This window comes from Neodiprion fabricii, chromosome 5, assembly GCF_021155785.1.
Source record: "Neodiprion fabricii isolate iyNeoFabr1 chromosome 5, iyNeoFabr1.1, whole genome shotgun sequence".
In the NCBI taxonomy this organism is placed as follows: Eukaryota; Metazoa; Arthropoda; class Insecta; order Hymenoptera; family Diprionidae; genus Neodiprion; species Neodiprion fabricii.
The window spans coordinates 3,185,189-3,203,739 of NC_060243.1; the positions used below are offsets into that span (position 1 = coordinate 3,185,189).

An 18,551-nucleotide genomic window follows, 5' to 3' on the forward strand; every position below is an offset into this window, starting at 1 on the left:
ACCTCTAACTCAGTGTAACCCTCTTTTTTGTCGCGTCACGGAAATGAAAGTCGAGTTTATAAGTCATCCCGAGGGACACGGGGGCGAGAGAGCGTGGAGGGGTGCTAAGCCAGGCTCTCGGTGACCCTTGAGCTCTGTAATGCGAACAAACGACTCGGTGTCACCGAGCTGGCCAAGAATCCGTAGGAGCCTACGAGAGATAAGCTTGCCTGGGACGCGTGGTTTCAGCACCTTCCAGCGGAAGGTACGGCCGAACGATGAGCGTCAGCGCCGCGCATGCGCGGCGGCGAGTACGCGCGATAATCAGCGGTTCGAGTGGCGGAGGAACGCTCACTTGCGATTCGACTTCGGAGGCGGGCGGGTGACTGAGCAAGTTTGCTCCGAGAACGGTTAGTTGTTGGGAAGGCCTTCCGTACGCCACGTGCGCCTAGCGACAAACAGTGTAACTAATTTATTCCCTCGCAGTAGCAAAATCAGTAGTCATAAAATCGACAGTAAACAAGGAAATCCAGTCGTTTTGATTTCGATAAGGTTATGAATTTTTGGGCACTGTCATTCATATTAGAGAAGTTAAAGATCGGTGATATTTTTTCACGGTGAGTTAGATTAGGTGATAAATATAATTAAAAAATCGAATTGCATTATCGATCAATTGCCAGAATTTCGGATTTCTTTTTTCAACTTATCTTCACCTATAAACGGAATACTACTCCATAAGTGACAGTATAATAAATTGATAATAATTAATGCAAACTGTGCAGACCCGAAGCCAAGAAAAATCAATCAGAACCAAGTTCCTTTCCCATTTTTTTTCTTTCTTTTTCATCACTCAAAGATTACAAATTGAAATTCGTGATTGTCTGCAGAAGCGAAAATCACAGCTTAAACGTTGTAAGAGTTTTGAAAATGCAAGGGCATTGTTACTCATATTTTTCATTCATACTGGATTTAAGAATCTAATCTAACTTTGAATAATTAAAACTGAGGCAATAAATGTCAAACGCATCAAAATACACTACCTCTCTGTGTTAGAATTGAGGCCCGACATGTTTGTGTGCCAACACCAAGTATGATAATCAATCAATAATTAGAACATAATATTTAATGAAGATACAAGCCCGATAACATTATCAATTCATAACTCACAATGATTTCTCAGATTTGGGCTACAAGTAAATGAAGTGCAACACAACGTATTCAAACACAAATCGGTAATCATTTATTCCACGCATTCTTTCTGAATTTTTTGTTGACATTCATTTCCTTCAATGTGTATTTCGTTATTGTTACGAGGTATACGAGTCGAGGGTAAACCGCGTTTCTAATTTCTACTTCACATTTCTCGCTAATTCCTAATTCACTAGGTACGTTTTGGGCCCGTGTTTCGAGAGTGTTTTTCTTCATTCCTTATCAAATTAAATAATTTGATGCATGTAATTCTTTGCGTTCATCGCACATCTTTTTTTATTGCCAAGGCGGACGGCGCGTGTCTGCCCAAGCGGTACACAGTAATAACAATAATATTCAATTTTCCTACCAATATACAAACGACTTTATCATTTTTCATCATTGTCATTAATAATATCATCATTATTATTGGTACAGTTTTCTATTGGTTTTTCTTCTCTCCCTTTCTCTGTTGATGGAAATACCATGGATAAAACAATAATAATAACAATATTAATAATAGTAATAACAACGTAATAGACAATGGATTGTTTGCTATCTTAAGGTAATATAAAACTTTTCTTCTTTCCTTTTTTTTTTTTTTGTATTAGTAAATAAATTAAGTAAACGAATAGTACAGTTCGGTTCAATTAATACAATAATACAAGTTTCGTAGTAATATTAATACACTATCGGATCGGGGCGGGTAGAGGATACTTGGTTCAGGACAGAGGACCCGGGATAGAGGGTGATGTGCATGGCTCAGTCGCTAATCGCTAATGCCATCCACATACATAAGTATTATAGCTACCGTACAAATATAACGACGTCACGCTACGCGCCCGAATTCCTATACCGATAACCCTACGTGTAGTTTAAATCAGGGTTCGTGATTGGCGAGAGGCGGGACGATGGGGAGGGGGCAAGGGATGGGTGCGAGGCTATCCGCTAGAGTCTCTATACAGCGCGGCGCTACACGCCGTACAAGTTTCGGGAATTTTGGGAGACGAAGGGCGAATCGAAGGGCGGGAGACGGGGGGATGTGAGTGATTGAGTGAGTCTGAGGTAAGAGGATCAGATCCCGTCTAACACTGTCCTCGATACCAGTGAGCATCGCTCTAGCTCTTTCACCTCGTATTAGTATAAAAAAAGTTGTTGTTGTTGCTGGTGCTGTTACTGCTGCTGCTGCGTAGCAGTGGAACTGAAGTATGACAATACGTTACCGGCAACGGCAAGGGCTAGTTTCCGTTTGTAGAACGCTGCATTTGCTGGATTGTCGCCTCACGTTCAGTGCCGTATATTTTTCCAGCTTTTTTTGCCATGTTTCCTAGCAACTCCATTGAACATTTGTGTGCAGACCGAAGTGACAGTGCCCACTCTTTCAATCCTATTTCATCCTGTATGAGTAGAAAAAGAGCAGTAAAAATTTTGATAGCTCATTCTTCTCGATCTTTAACCTGATATCTATTCTATGCTGACTTAACTGAAAGTAGGTAATGTTATAAATTTGAACAGTGTTTCTCTCATTTATGAAATTCACATTGATGATTATTATTTATTATTACTGTTGTGTTCGTATCTAATTACTCTTGGAAAAGCAAAGATTTACTCACGGGATTAGTGAGTACAATTTTCGCATCTCGAGTACGAACTACTATACACTGTTCTCCTTTAACGTGTTGGTAGTCAGCAGCTACTTCTTCCACCTGAAATCATAGAGAAACTTATGTTTTAATTGCTGACTTTGACGTGATAAAACAGACTCATTTGACTATGCGAAGATCGGTGAAAGTAAAGGCGGATTCAACACATCATCAAGTGACAGAGTTATCTAGCGGTTGCCTAGTTATTGTAAAATGAAGAAAAATCTTAATTGAACTTCATTACCTGATCCAGGAAGACAAGTTCGGGTTTATTAGTCGTCGATTCTGGATGAAGTTCTAATCGGTTTGGATATAATTTAGCATAGCGAGTCTGCCACGCGCTCGCAAAGGGTCCTCCTAATTTTTTTATATACCCGTGTAGTATACAATCCGACTCTGAAAATCACATCGTTCGATTATTTGATGATGAAATTTATACATCAACTGGTATGCGTGGCTGTAGACGGTGAAGAAAATTGAACTAAAAAAAAATTACACATTAAAATCTTACGAACCCTTCTCATCGGTGTCAAACCTCAGCTTCTGTTTTGCTTTACGTTTATTTTCCACCTAGGAAATAAAGTAAAAAGAGAAAGGTATACGTGGAGTAGGGGAAAGTGATATGTTATTTCGTATTAAATTAGTACATCAGAAATCTGCTTTTCTATGCATTGCTGCAGATATCTTTACCTCTAAAATGGTAATTGGATGAAAATTTAAGAGGCAATTTGAAATAATGATTTATAAGTAACATTTGAATACCTTATCAGCTTCATTGTTAATTGTTTCGAAGACAGTTTCTGCTACTTCAGCTTGCCATCTCTCCGATATAACGAGAGGGAAATTTTTGTAAAGATCTTGATCGGCGTCTGTCAACTTGATACCTTTGGTATCCTCTTCGTCGAAAGACCCAATATCAAAAGCATCAGCTGCATTAACTTCCCCTTTCGGTGGTATCAAAGGTGGCGTATACTTTTGAAGATACACTTGTTGCCAGTCGATTCCACTAAAAAATGGATGCTCTTTAAGCTCGTCTGCCCCACCGCCTCGGCACCCGAGCCTCTTGTCGATATCCCTTTGCAGCAAACCTTCTAGAAGCGACTGCAGCTCCCGCGAAAAAGTTTCTGGTAGTTCGACATTCTGAAAATAAGAATTTCGGGTAATCCCCAAGTGAATTTCAACGTTTCAATTGGACACGTAACGTGACGTCACTATTTGCACCAACCATAGTGAGTGTCATGCGGTCGATTTCGTGTTTGTCTTTGGTCTTGTGCTGTCTGAACGGACTGTGACCCTTCAGGAGTTTGTATAACATACAACCGAAGGAAAACCAATCTGCGCTCGAGTCGTACGGGGTTGCTTTCGAAAGTACCTCAGGCGCCATGTAGCCGTGAGTGCCGCTGAAACGTCAAACAGGTAATATGAATTCAAAAACGCTCTTCTGTAACTGAACGTGCACATATTTAAAATTCTTCGGTAAATTCTACATTGCTAAGCACGGATACTGAGTTCCGACAAGTTTGCGTTTGCAGAAAATCTAGTTAGGGTCGTGAAAACTTGAAACTTACACACTGGCGTGGGGTTTTTTCTTTGAAAAATCACAGGCGAGTCCCAGATCGGATATCCTGACGTGACCGTGTTCGTCAAGAAGAATATTGGCTGGTTTAAGGTCTCGATATACGATGTATCTGCGGTGCATGTGTTCCAGACCAAGAATCACTTCAGCTGCGTAAAATTTCATTTCGGGTTCATTGAAAACACCATGTTGACTAAGGTGATAGTGAAGATCGCCACCATTCATTAAATCCAGTATGAAGCACAATTTGTCCGGCGTGTGAAAGGCGTATGTCATGCAGACTATGAACGGGCAATCGACCTGCAAATTAAATTTCTCACGTTGTTAAAGTTGTCACTGAGCAAAATATCGAATCAGTATCGGCTGGCAGGCCCTTGGTAACTGTATTCAGATATGGAAAAATGACTTCAAAAATACTGCAGACTTACTCCAGTACTGACTAGCGAGAGCATTATCCTTTCATTAAGGGCCAATGTTTCTCCCTGCTTCATTTTAATACGCTTTTTATCGAGGCACTTCATTGCGTACATTTTACCAGTGTCCGCCTTTCGGCATCCGTAAACTTCCCCAAATCCCCCCCTCCCGATAATTCGATGTACGCTGAAGTCGTTCATTGTCAGCTGTAAAAAATCCGAGTTAGATGTAGGGTCGCATGCAAGGTGACCGCATGCAGGTGAGGAACAAAGCGGGGCTTTGGGTGAGATAATTAATCGCACAACCGACAGAAATATAAAATCACAGTGGAAAGTGGCAAATGTGAGTAAATAAAATTGTTGAAAAAAAAAAAACACTTTTTTTCTACCTGCTATTTTCCAGCACAGTCATTTACCACAGAGATTTTAATTTTTTTACTTGTGACGATAAAGCCAACGATTTAGGAAGATTATTATATGCAGACCTTGCAAGTAGCTGTCTTTTTGCATCGAATACCTTGCTGCGTTATTTTGCTATTACATCTTATTCAGTTTAAGAAAAAATATAATTTACACACATCAATCAATACACGGTTTTCAAGTGAGTAATAAATTCATCCCTAAATCTGATAGGAATGGCAACAAATATATACATATATATGCATGAAAATAAATACGAATAATTGTTAATTATTGGTGGAAAATGGGGGGAAGAGACCAAAGACAACGAATGTTTAGTTGTAGGAATGAGCATAATAAAATATAATATATTATATAATATAGAATAGGATTGTTTTATATTCATACCTGGATGTTCAGCTCGAGATTCTTCCATTGGCAGAAACGTGTGTACTTGTCACTGAAAGTTTTCACGTTAGTCCAAACTCGAGTGAATCAGAGTGTGTGTGTGTGTTTGAGGCAATGGCAATTGAAGCATTTAAGCTCGGTTCTATTACTGACAGGCTTACCTCTCCAAAAATTTTTTGAACGGGTCTCCCCTCAGGTGGTTGAAGATTTCCTCAATGTACGGCTGAAATATACACAGATTGTAAATAACTTTATGCGATTCGTACAATCAAAGTCGGTGACAAATAAAACTTAAGTCCAAAAAAATCGAGTCTTTGCTCAGGCTTTGCTAAAAACAACAAGCAAAGCTCAGAGTAAACGTACACAGAGTGGGAAATGATCTTTCGAATGTACAACTGTTTCCGCCGATATTGCAGGCAAAGACGTAAAAAGAGAACGAATGTTGACCCAACTTTAAGAGACTTTTCTACTTAAACCCCAGAGCACACAATATGAATAACGTTTTCAGCCTTGAACAAATACGTATAGGTATATTTATAATGTATATATCTTACGCACCTCAAATAAATTAACTGGAACCTCGTTCTTCATTAGATATTTCTGTACATGTGCTACCGCATCTTTCGAGTATTCCTGAAACATAAACCATAAATCAAAACATGTTTACACTATCGTGTTAACTCTAGATTAAATCCTGGTGAACGTTATTGCCTCGGAAAATTCTTGTTCACATTTTAAATGAATATAAATCTGGTGGATATCTCGTTATAACCGCCGTTTTCCTCGGCAATAGTTGACAAATTTTGAACTTTTGTTTCGTGAAAATTAATATCAATACAATGATAATGCAAAGAGTTTCTTGAAAATTTCACAAATTCTTCCTTTTCATGAATTTTGTTTAATTCTTGTCATTACAATAGCAAAAGTATGAAGAATGAAAAAGAAAACGAAACACTACTTACGTGCGCATGAGCTAATAATTCTTTCATTATGAAATTGTCGTATATTTCCCGAGCAAGTCTTCTCCTCTCTTCCGGACATTCCAACTTCTCATACGCTTTGATCTGAGAAAATACGGTAAAAAATTCATACATACACGTGTCTGCAGTATAGTGACATTATTGAATGTCAATGAATGAACTTAAAAGTATGTCTAGATACATATAGGTCAGTTATTTTATTCAACTAATTATGTAGATAAACCGTACAAAAAAGCAGGATGAGTATTACCCACCTCTTCGTAAAAACTAAGTTGCGGAATTGGTTCCTCCGCTACAGTCTCGCAGAAGTCTTTGAATAAAAGATACCCTGCAAAAACAAAAATAAAACAGAACCACCTGCGGTTATCAATTCAATTATTTCATACTTTTGGTCATGCATGAGGAATAAAACTATCCGAGAACGGAAATAAAATTGTTTTACAGACTGCGCACATGTACAACGTACACAACAATACATACCTAACATTTGATTGAATATTTTGTCGAAGTTCACTTCATTCTTTTTAATAAGATGCTTGTGCGTGACGCTTCTGACACTGAAAAGAGAAACAAAAATATCTCAATGTTCAGACAATGTTATGTAATAAATCGTAAGGCTCTGTATGTACAGTAATGTTCATTAATACATTGGGCTTCCAGCTAACTTGTTTTCGATCCGAAACAAAATGCGAGATTCATTCTATACGAATTATGTTACAATGATTGCCAATCTCTCACCCCGTTAGTCATTGTCACATAATTCGTGTAAACCCGAGCTCGCATTTTGTTTCATTGTCAGGTAGAAAACAAGTTAGCCGGAAGCCTAAGGCATTAATGAACATTACTGTATGTATAATGTATAATAGCATATTGTGTGACGAGAAAAAAGTTGGCGATTGTGATGTTTGCGGTAATCACACGAGTTGCAACCGCCAACTTTTGACCCGAGTAACACACGATAGTTTTTATAACAAGTTGATGAAAAGTGGTGGAGCTTTGCGTGTTAGTTTTGCGGAACGCGAATGGTCAATTTCTTCTCCCTAGGGACGAAAGTAATCTCCCAAGGGACAAAAGTGAAGTAATTGTAGACTGCGCATACGCGAACGTATCTTTACAACATTGATATGAAATTGTTCACTTTTATCCCACTGAATCGCTACGCAAAGCCCCACTTTTTAAGCACGTGAGATGAAAAATATTATCCGAATTGCATCGCCATCGTTGATTGTTTGTTATTTGTAAAAGAGTGCGAATACGAATATATTGCAAATTTCTCAACGTCGATGAAAAATATCTAAGCCACTGTGTGAAATAGTTTACAGTGCAGTGGCAGGTAAATGCGTGTAAGTTGTAAATTTAGATATGTGTTATACACGAATATATTTCAATCGGTACTTGACTATGACGCATTTCGGTCAAGTGGCAAGTTCGCGGCGGCTCTTTATAAGCCTTCAGATAGACCAATTACTTATGTATTGGGTATAGGTATCAGAGTTGAAGATAACGGATCTATTTCAGCTATTTCGACTGTTCCATTATTTTTCTGGAGGGTGTAGAGGGAAGGGAAGTGGAGAAAAGTTTCGTGTATGAAGAGACGAAGAAGAAGATAAACGTAGTAATAAAGATGGGAGGAGAAGAGCGTCATTGCCCGACTGCTCGTCCCTGATTGCATGAGGCCGCCGATATTGTCAGTGGTATAAAAATGCGACGGAGCATGTTGGAAATTGGCAATGTAATTAATATTGATTAACGAGGCTGCAAAGCGCGTATTGTACGATTCTCGTTATCACTGTAAAGTGATAGAACGCAAACCTCTGCCTGTATTATTATTATAGCCGATTATCAATAGCTACGGACCGATGGAATAATTTATTTATCGTTAGTAAAACCGATACGTTCCGGCTTTATTACAGGTATATGTACGTATGTATGTATGTACGTATGTACGTGCCTGTGTTTTGTTAGCGGATCGATTAGTATTCGCTATTATTGTAATACATTATACATTCGAGAGTGCATTTCCACCATCCGTTTTCGACTTCTAAATTACGTGACGTATATTCAATTCTCATATCCTCTTGTGTAATCTGAGTCTCAGAGCAGCATATATATTCTCCTCTGGGATCTTTCTTTTTTACTTCTGTGCGATTTAGCTGTAGAAAATTTTGGAGTAGCGAAGAATCGAGAGCCGGACGTGGCCCAATAGCAGCAGTAGAAGCAGCCGCCAGCAACCGACGATATAAGAGCAATTGAGAAGAAACAGATGTGGCAATAACGAGATAAGTATAACAACGAATCACATTCAATAATACAACATGGCCAAATTGTACAATTACTGCAAAGATTCGTATTCCCGAGGCTCTTATTTCATAATAAGTAATACGTAAAACATTGTTATACGATTAATTCTAACATTTCTCTTCTTCATTCTTAGAGCTTCAATTCTTCAGAAGCTTATTCGGTCAGCTCTTGCATATTTCTCCGAAATGTTTCTCCTATGATTCAATATAAACAGGTTGAGAACCACCGACAATGAGGCACGTGTTTCTCTCATCTATTTCCGTAGCCCCCCTCGCATCAATGAATTCTTTTTACTTTCAACAAACATGTTATAACCATTCACCGTGAGGTCGGAACGCTTATACGGAACGCATGAAGAACCGACCAGAACGAACCAACGAAAGAAGCTTGTAACATGGAGGATCGGTCGAAAACTGACACATATATACGTACGTATAATCCATGTCATACAAAGCAGTTATATATACATATGTACCTACTTATACCTAACGTTCGGAGTTTGAATGAAAGACGACAATATTCAAAAGAGAAAAATAAGTTCTTCCTGCCTCAACAGCTGAATAATTGCGGTTGTCTTCATCGTGCACTTTATTTTGTTCTTCTCTTTCCCTCCTTACGTTGCTTCATTCGTCGTATTATGTACACGAAAATAAATATAAAGTAAAAATTAATGCATTATAACACGTGTATGGTACGACCAGATGAGAGAATTGTTACAATCTTCAGATCTAGTGTATAATACATATACATATTATTGTTACAGTTGTACACTTCTAAAAATCACTTCATTACATGCAATCATGCGATTATATATACCGCAGAATTTTTTAATTTCGTCGTATATGATCTACGTAAAATCCGCAAGGACGATGACTTTTACTTGTACCTACTAGCCGCGCCTGATTGTTTCGTCCAATTAAACTCCTTCCGAATCCGGTTTGGCGCAGTGTATTAGATAAAAAAAAAAAACGTGCAGCATTGTATGTATATACGTATATGACGTAAAGGGAATTCCAAGAATATTGTAGACGTCACAACGGCGCGGCGAAGAAAGATACGGACGATTCAGATTCCGCATAGAATCGGTATAACTCCTATTTTTAAGAGAAAGTATATTAATCAGCAACTGCTATCATATCAATTATCAACGATCGCGGTTTTGCTGATTATAACTGCCACTAAACCGTATAATGCTGCACTTGCCATGAATTTTATTATCCTTGTCAATCGAGTCAGCGCTGCCTGAATACATTTTCTGCCTATATATACCATCTACAGTTTCAAATTCGACATACGAACAAATATTATTCAGCATCTATTTGTCGGTGCAACATCTTTTTGATACGTTGGCAACACTGAATCAGACCGCTGGTAAAATGACTAACCTGAGTTGTTGTTATTATCAGTATTATTTCTCCCTGATCAGTATTAAACATCTCTTTCTATCTGTACTCTATTTTTCAGCCACGTACCTAATGTATACCTGCCCGATATAAAACAAGACATTCTAATTGAGAATCTTGAACACAATAAACTATTAAACGGGACAAAAAATTTAACGCCTTCTAGATTTTAATCATCCGTCAACCCTGTGGCAGTGCCAGAAAAATCTGGAGATCAACCGATAGAGATGCCGGCACGTCCAGGTTGGTGTATTTACATTTTTACAACGCTATTTTGTGTTTTCAGAAAGGACCGAATATCAAGTGCGATCAGTGCGGTGGTGTCTTGTGTTAAATAACTCTATGCCAATATCTGGCCCAATTTGGTTTTACGGACTTTCGTCTCCTTGCCTCGTCCTCCTTGATCGAGCCTATATTGCAGACGGCCTAGAATCCTTACAAGACAGAGTCCGGTTAATGCCTTCCACCTTGGCCGCCATTTTCTGATGAACCGAAATTGTGGGAAGTTTTAAACACATTTAAGTAGGTAGAAACATTGATGTTATATGATGGACATATTACAATATTAGCTTGTAATACGTTTATTTATTAACATCAACGTTTCTACTAAAAAAAATTAGCCACCTCAGAATCACTGCGGTCAAGTGTATACATAAATCGTATATCGTTATAGGTAGGGGGCAGAATTCGAGTGGCACGTGGCCGCCAAGCGACGGCATCATATCCCTCCTCGATCATTGTGTCTGACAATCAGCTAACGCGACGGCGTTATATATACCTATTATAGGTATCCATACCCATGCATTAATATACCAATAACCTATTGTTTGTACATCGTGCGTGTCAAACGGTTCTCGTCTATCCTACTAACACAGGTATAGCGGTGTTGTAGTAGGATATTACAGGATGACAGGAGGTGCGCAACGTATCATATACGATTTGTCTATCTGGACATGTATGTATGTACACATACATTGGTAGAGGTGTAATACGAAGAGAGAGAGAGAGGGCCCGGTTATGGTCGTCTTCGCTTTATCACCCCTCTTCACTTCGTCCCTTTTTCCCTTCGTTCCCCGCAGCTCGAGTGACGCAAGTCGGGAGAAGTTCCAGATAGCGTTTTATCTGATTGACTTGCTGGCTGCCCGCCGCAATACCGCAACCTCGCAACCTCGCAACCTCGCTCGCTTCCTCCTCTACCTCGCGGCGCGGCGGGCTTCTACTACCGGCAATTATACTGTTCTGCAAGTATGTTATACACGTTCATGTATGGAGTATGTCGTTGGGTAGAATCGTAAACTCAATTGGCCATTTTACAAGCAACTGCAGTTATATGTTATATACGGTATCGTATTAAACCCTCCTCTTGCCGCAGCTGCTGCACCCTGGGTGTCTACATCAATGAGAAGTTTCTATACCGATATAATAGCGTAACAACCCTGCGGAAAATATATCAGGTAAACGTATGCAACGTATCTGGTATAAATAAATGACATTTTGTATACTTCCAAGTTGCCTTTTCAAATTCAAATAAATCAACTGCATCGAATAAAATCATTGATATATAATACTTTGTACACATAGGTATTAGGCACGATTTCCAGATACGTCAGAGAGGCGTAAGCTCGCTAGATCGTATAGAACAACAGCCTCCTCGCTTTTATAGTTACAAAAAAGCGCGCGAGACTGATCGCAATGATTTTCACGTGAGCCTTGAGCGTGACACAAATTGACCATCTTAAAAATATGTAAAATTATACGATCATTACGTATAGAGTTTCGTAAGATGAACTTGTCTTTATAATACACATGCATGCCGCACTGCATCCATACAATGGGGCACACTTATATTATTATAACGTATACTTATACACTTACATGTTACTGTATAGATATACATGTATTATATGTATAGTTACAGGTATCTTTTCAAGCGAGTATAAATTTGTATAACGAGACTTGGCATCAAGTTAGCTAGTTTCAAATGAGGAAGAAAAAAAACCTATCGAAGTTAAAGTCAGCGAATAATCAAACATATCATCGCGTTTAATTTTTTGACACGTATAACATCACAGCCGTATATATAGACGCGTGTAGTGACGATTGGAAAGTCAGTAACTCAGTAACATCAGGAATTTAGGGTCATGTATAACATACTTGTACTGCGTCGTGTAAAAAATATTTTGCTTATTCGTCTTTTTCTAAGGATATACTGCAGATGTTATCCAGTTCCCGAATTCTTTTGAAAGTTTGGACGCGAACACCAGAAGAAGAAGAAGAAGAAGATGAACAAGAAAACCAATCCGTCCGTCAAATGAAATTTCTCGTCGTAAGTTAAAAACTTAAGTGACAACGAGAGAAGAAGGGAAAGAAAGCACATCCATACATATAGTTATACCTATAATACAGGCGGGATACGAAATATCGTTTCCCTTTGCCGTTTCAGTGGGAGTAGAACGATGCGAAACTTGCAACATTTGAGAGATGCACCTGGCGGCGGCGGCGGCGGCGGCGGTGGCGGTTCAGCCTTCCTTCTTTCAATTTCTTTTTCCCTCTTCATTTTTTAAAACTTCGTCTCCCCCGCCTAGTTTCTTTCAACTCCCAACACGAGCATATATACGCGTATGCACACATCTACGTCCCGTACGCCAGAAGATCGATTTTCAGTACTCGGAAAGAAAACCCTGCAGCGTTATATCTATGTATCTATGTATGCGTGTATATATACATATTGTATATGCATGTACTCCTATAAGGAGGAAACTCGTCCTCGTAGTCTCTGGAGCCACGAGGTTTTCGCAGGAAACTTTCGACGACGAGGTGAGGCGAGGAGAGAGAAAGAGAGCAACTCTGCAACGTGATCATTACTCGGTCTTCTTACAGCGGCGGTGGTCCTGTGGACGGTTCATACATGATAAACATGGCGCTAAGGGTAGAGGGAGAGGAAATGTCGCGGCCACGTCACGTTACACTTACACCTACACCTGTCTCTGCATCCATTCGTCTGTACACGTACATCAGTGCATGTGTTGGACTGGACGTTCGTATAAAAGGTATGTACATAACACAGGTATTATACTGAACCTGACCAAGGAAGGTGTATAAAGAGTAGAGAACCACTGAAACGAATCAACGCGGTCGCGGTTCCCTTGCACAAAGATCCCTCCCTTCTTTCCCTAGTATCATCTCCACTCCTCTTCCCTTCTCTTCTCTTCTACACCTTAAAACTTCACGATGCTTACTTTACTACGCAAACATAAGCTTTTATTCTTAGTCTCTCGCATCAGCATCAGCATCAGCACCACCATCGGCAAGACAAGGTTCGACGTAAAAGCTGCAGAGTATTCTATTTGTCAGTTGTCTTTTTTCTTTTTTTTTTTTTAAATCTTCTTTAGCTTTATAACCTTATTTTTATTTTTGATTCTTAGTCTCTTCCTCTCGTTCCGTCACGTTTTATCGACTCGATCACTTTTCTCGCAGGCTGCATCTAGGTGGAGCTTTATTACTGATCTTGTTTGATTTTCGCACATAAATAATGAAAAATAAAATTTCCCGTAATATTTACTATTATTATTATCGTCATACTTGTATCGTTACCATAATTTCTTTCGAACAATAATAACACAGTATATTTGTTATAAAGTCGAATCGATTTTTCTTTCGCTCCGTTGGAAACAAAAATACAACGAAAGTATCATTCGAACGTTATCCAACACAGTTGTTATTGTTACAGGTATACTATAATGGAGGAATTGTATAAAATCGTCTACTGTTACTCGTTTCGTGTATACACTACATGATTCGTACTGCAATACGAGTCGTCACAGCGTGTTATTCTCTCATTAATTATTATTATATCCCCCCCCCCCCTATTCTCCTTATTTTCATTCTTCCCCGTGGTAGTCAGAAGCCACATGTCACAGGATACATGGGAGGAAATAAATTCGAATCGAAAAGGTTTTAATAATTTGAATGCTCAACGTCTGTATGCGAGCAAAATCGTCGCGTCAATTGACTTTGTAATAATTTTGATTCCCAAAACTCTTTTATTTTCATATCGTTATAGGTGTTGTATGCATAATAACGTGCGTACGATACGGTGAATCGTAAACGAATAAACCGTCGGACGTGTATCGCGGTACAGAGACGACCGAAATTCTATTTCAGTACCCGATATCTGGACATTGAGTAAATTACTACCAATTAGCGTCATCGTTTACCGTAAGAGCCGGCCGTTTCGCGTTCACTACCCTTCTGCCATTTCTGCAGATTTCGAGTATTCTACATCGCAGCCTGAGCGTTTTGAAAAATTTTTGTTTTGAAATCCTGTGTATGAAAAAAAAAAAAAAAGAAAGAAAGAAAAACACGTTGCATATCAGAGTAAAAATTTGAATAAGAGCTTACACGGGGGGTAAGTATGTATACAAAAACATATACGCATACTGTATAAAAAAAAAAGGAAAAACGAGAAAAACCAACAGCCAAATTATATCGGACTAGTTCACGTCCAGCATGGGTTTATGTGTATAGCATTACTATCTAGCAGAGCAGCACGAAACGGCGGAGTTAATGGCATTCAACTAATTAACGAGAGGAAGAAAAAAGAACAACAGTACTAGCCAACGTCCTAATTAGATTCTGACTACACGGAGAAGAGAATTTTCCTAACAACCCCGACGAGGCAGGCAACGTTTCGGGTAACGAGGGGAGCGGACAAGTTTTTAAGGATTCCTAAACCACTGTCTCGCTCTTTCTCCTCGTCAGTGCCAGTGAAACCGGATCTGTGTAATAATATTATATTTCAAAGACAGATATATAATATTTATACTTCGGATGTGACTTTCGGTTGATCAAGTCCTTCTTCTACCAGACTATACTCGGTGTAGTGATTTTCTTCCCTTATTTTACCCCAATTCGTCATGTGGCGAATCGAATTGTAGAAAAAAGGTATAATTGCTTCATTTAACCATGTGCGAAACATAAAACGAGTAGAAATGTTGAAAAATAAACTAAACTACCGTGTTTAAATAATTACGACATCAGACACCACGCTGGCGTTATTATTACCTGCATTGTCGTCGTTTAAATGGCAATTGCCATGGTAGTAAAATTAGGGATTGAAACCGAACCGCCAGCTAAGCGCGCGTGTTGATGCATCATGTATATCTATACACCTAGAGACGCGTACGTACGATGAACGTGTTACATTGTAAATATATGCAAATGTATTTATAACTCGACACTATTTTCTACATCATCGTATTGTGAAATACGGTGTGATTTTTCTGTAAATCTGTTTAACCGTAAAGCGGCGCAATTCGTTATACCTTTTAGTCGCGCCGACGATACACAGATTCCTTATAGCTTTAGTTTGAAAATATGCTCGTTCGTTCGGTTGTTGGTCTGTCCTTGAATTTTTGCCAAATTTTCATTAAGTCACGTGCACAATGTGCGTAAGTAAAGCGTAAACGATGAAAATCAAGTTTGTGGATGATTTTTTCAACGAAAAATAATAGCGTCTCATCATCTTGCCATTTGATTGTTAGTAAAATTTTCTTTTTCTTTGTATAGTTTTATAATTCACCAAGTAAAACTACATATTTTCCTTCAATAATTTTACATAATATTATATGAAAAAAGAAGAAAAAAGAAATGAGGACATGCAGCGCGTCTTATACCGAAGTTGCCTGATACGCGATCGCTCATGACTTTTTTTATAGCTATGTTTTCGTTGAACTTGCTGGTGTTGCCCGCAACCAGCCAGCTTATAGCTGCTTATAGCTTTAAGAGCATGTAGCAGTCCTACCTTTACCGACCGAGCAAACTCACTCTTTTTCTTCGTATATTAAATAAACAAATGGCCGAAGAGGGTTCAAATTTCGACTGTGGATCGCACTTACGTGGCAAATTATAGGAAAATTACTCATAAACCGAAAATCGTTACAAAAATTTGTGGCTTTTTGAGACCCGTCATTATTCCCACGCTTCGCGCATTTTAAAGGCCAAAAAGTGTACAGCTGAGATACTTTCTACCATTTCGAAAAGAATGAGGAGTAAAATGAACCGTTAGACGAGAATTAAGAATTACAATAATTTCGTAAATAAATGATGCTCTCACGATCAGCTGGGCGCACGGCCTAGCGTTCCTTGGTTAGCGTGGTGCAGTATTTATTTAATATGTGAAGAAAAAGGGTGAGTTTGCTCGGTCGGCAAAGGTAGGGCTGTTACATGCTCTTAAGTCTCCTGTCGTATTTCGTGCGGTTTCTAATCTCAGCAGAATGCGTGAACATATTATCACGAATGTGATGTGGTCAAGTCGAGATACGCACACTACGACCGTAAAACAAAAACCACGTTTACGTACATTGGTAATGACGCATTTGCTTAAACCGGATAGGGGAAAAACATTGTACAATAATAATAGCTTTGCATTATAAGGAAGGACATAGAGAGAAGACAAATGATTTAATTTTAACGAAAACGATAAACGAATACAAATTGTAGGTATATTTTACCTATATTTTGTCTAAATATTTTACGCACAGTAGAATGAAAAACGTGAAATTGTCTAACGATTATTATTCCCCGTCGCTTTTTCTCTCACATCTCATCCTTCAATCGTACATATCGTCATTGATATTCCATCCGCGTCACGTAATACGTCGATTAATTAAAAAGAAGTGGGGGGAACAATCTGAGGCAAGGGTGATACGACGATACACTCGCCCCGACCTTCATCACCTGTTAATCGTGTTGCGTGTATCGTCGAGGCAGATCAAAGCCGTAGGTTTGAATAGCGAGCGCGTCGTAAATACAAGTGAGTGGAAGGCCTTAATGCGTGCATGCAATTCATTCACGCGAGAGCGTTTCTTTCGCCCCCATCTGCAACGACACGGCGTTATTTGTTTGTAAACAATACCATTGTGGGCTTTTGCATCTCTTATGATAAATCATTTTATTCATCGTCACTTTCACCAAAGCCAGTCGCGTCCGGCTCCTCTGTCGAAAAGTGGGCGATCTCCGAAATCTTTCGGGTGAAAGAGTAGGAGGTGGCGACGAGGGGAGGAGAGGAGGCAGGAAGCGGAAACGGGAACGTCCCGCGGACAAGAAAGTCGATATACGCACATAACCTGGTGAAAAATAATACTAAATGAAAACAAAAGAAGGTTGAAGGGGATCTGTAAATTCGGGAGTATGTACCTAGGGTCCGGCAGGACGATTTTCTTGCTCGCCCTCGCCGCGGGGGTGCATTTGCTCTTCTCCATCGCCATCAGGTAGCTCACATCGGCGAGAACCGCCTCGAGGTCCGCCATTTTGATTGATTCGGGTGTTGTTTTGTTTTTTATTTTTCGTTTTTCTTTTGTTTCTCCCCCCCCCTTTTTTCCGTCGTTTGTTCGGATGCTAGTGTCTCAGAGCTCGAGCTACCAGTCGAGTCAACCTGAACCTGCCACGGACGGACGGACGAACGCTGCTGTTGCAGCGACGGAACGGAGACGGCAAGCAGGGCGACGTCGACGAAGACGAATGCACACAACACACTTTTACTTGGGTTTCTTACGCTGCACGCCGTCCTCGAGTATCCGGAGCTGCTGCACCTCCCACGATCCGAGTCACTGGCTCTCTTTATCCTACAACATAATATCTACTCTCGTCACCTCCTCACACCACATCTATCGCCCCGACGACACAGGCATCGCAGCAACGCACGTATCACACACTCCGTACGTACCGTACACGTATGTACGTACGGGTCCCTGAAAATAGTTCTATTCGACACACTCACACCCGTATCACTTTCTTCGATCCCCGATCTATGCAGGCACCTAGTCTTCGAAACGTTCGTTCATTCGGCTTGGTGTGATTTGTCCGTCCCGCCCGGGAGCCGAGACGATTTCGATGGAAAGGACCGCCAAACTTCAGCTCACTCAATCCCCTTCGGGTTTATTTACCCGGGCAGTACCGAACTCAGGGCTACGCGGCTACGAGGCTCACTCGCGTCTTCTTCGCTACGTATATCATTTTACACACGAGGGTACCGGGGAATCGGGGTTATCCCTGGCTAAGGCGACGTTATCATTGCGAAACTGACGTCTACGCGGTCCCACGCACCAATCTGGCACGGTAAAACTCACTCAGCACTGATTTACCGAGTCTCCGTCTCCCAAACTTCGCGATTTTCCTCTCTTCGCTGACAGTCAGCGGCCAGTCACAGCCACCAAGTTCGACTCTCCACTGTCTTTGGCTCTTGCCTCGCTCGGCGATAC

General features: G+C 39.9%; 1 protein-coding gene across 1 annotated transcript; it reads right to left on the reverse strand.

The window, feature by feature from the left end:
- Window positions 1-1,437: 1,437 nt before the first annotated feature.
- On the reverse strand, window positions 1,438-18,509 carry LOC124183976 (G protein-coupled receptor kinase 1). Its single transcript, XM_046573224.1, has 16 exons — window positions 18,071-18,509; window positions 17,488-17,915; window positions 7,067-7,143; window positions 6,841-6,914; window positions 6,569-6,670; window positions 6,165-6,239; window positions 5,768-5,829; window positions 5,607-5,658; window positions 4,815-5,006; window positions 4,379-4,686; window positions 4,036-4,210; window positions 3,573-3,950; window positions 3,326-3,380; window positions 3,055-3,206; window positions 2,781-2,873; window positions 1,438-2,564 (listed from the first exon to the last, which is right to left on the reverse strand). Exons 2-16 carry the CDS (start codon window positions 17,598-17,600, stop codon window positions 2,406-2,408), a joined length of 2,067 nt encoding a protein of 688 aa, XP_046429180.1. The 5' UTR covers window positions 17,601-17,915; window positions 18,071-18,509; the 3' UTR covers window positions 1,438-2,405.
- Window positions 18,510-18,551: the final 42 nt, after the last annotated feature.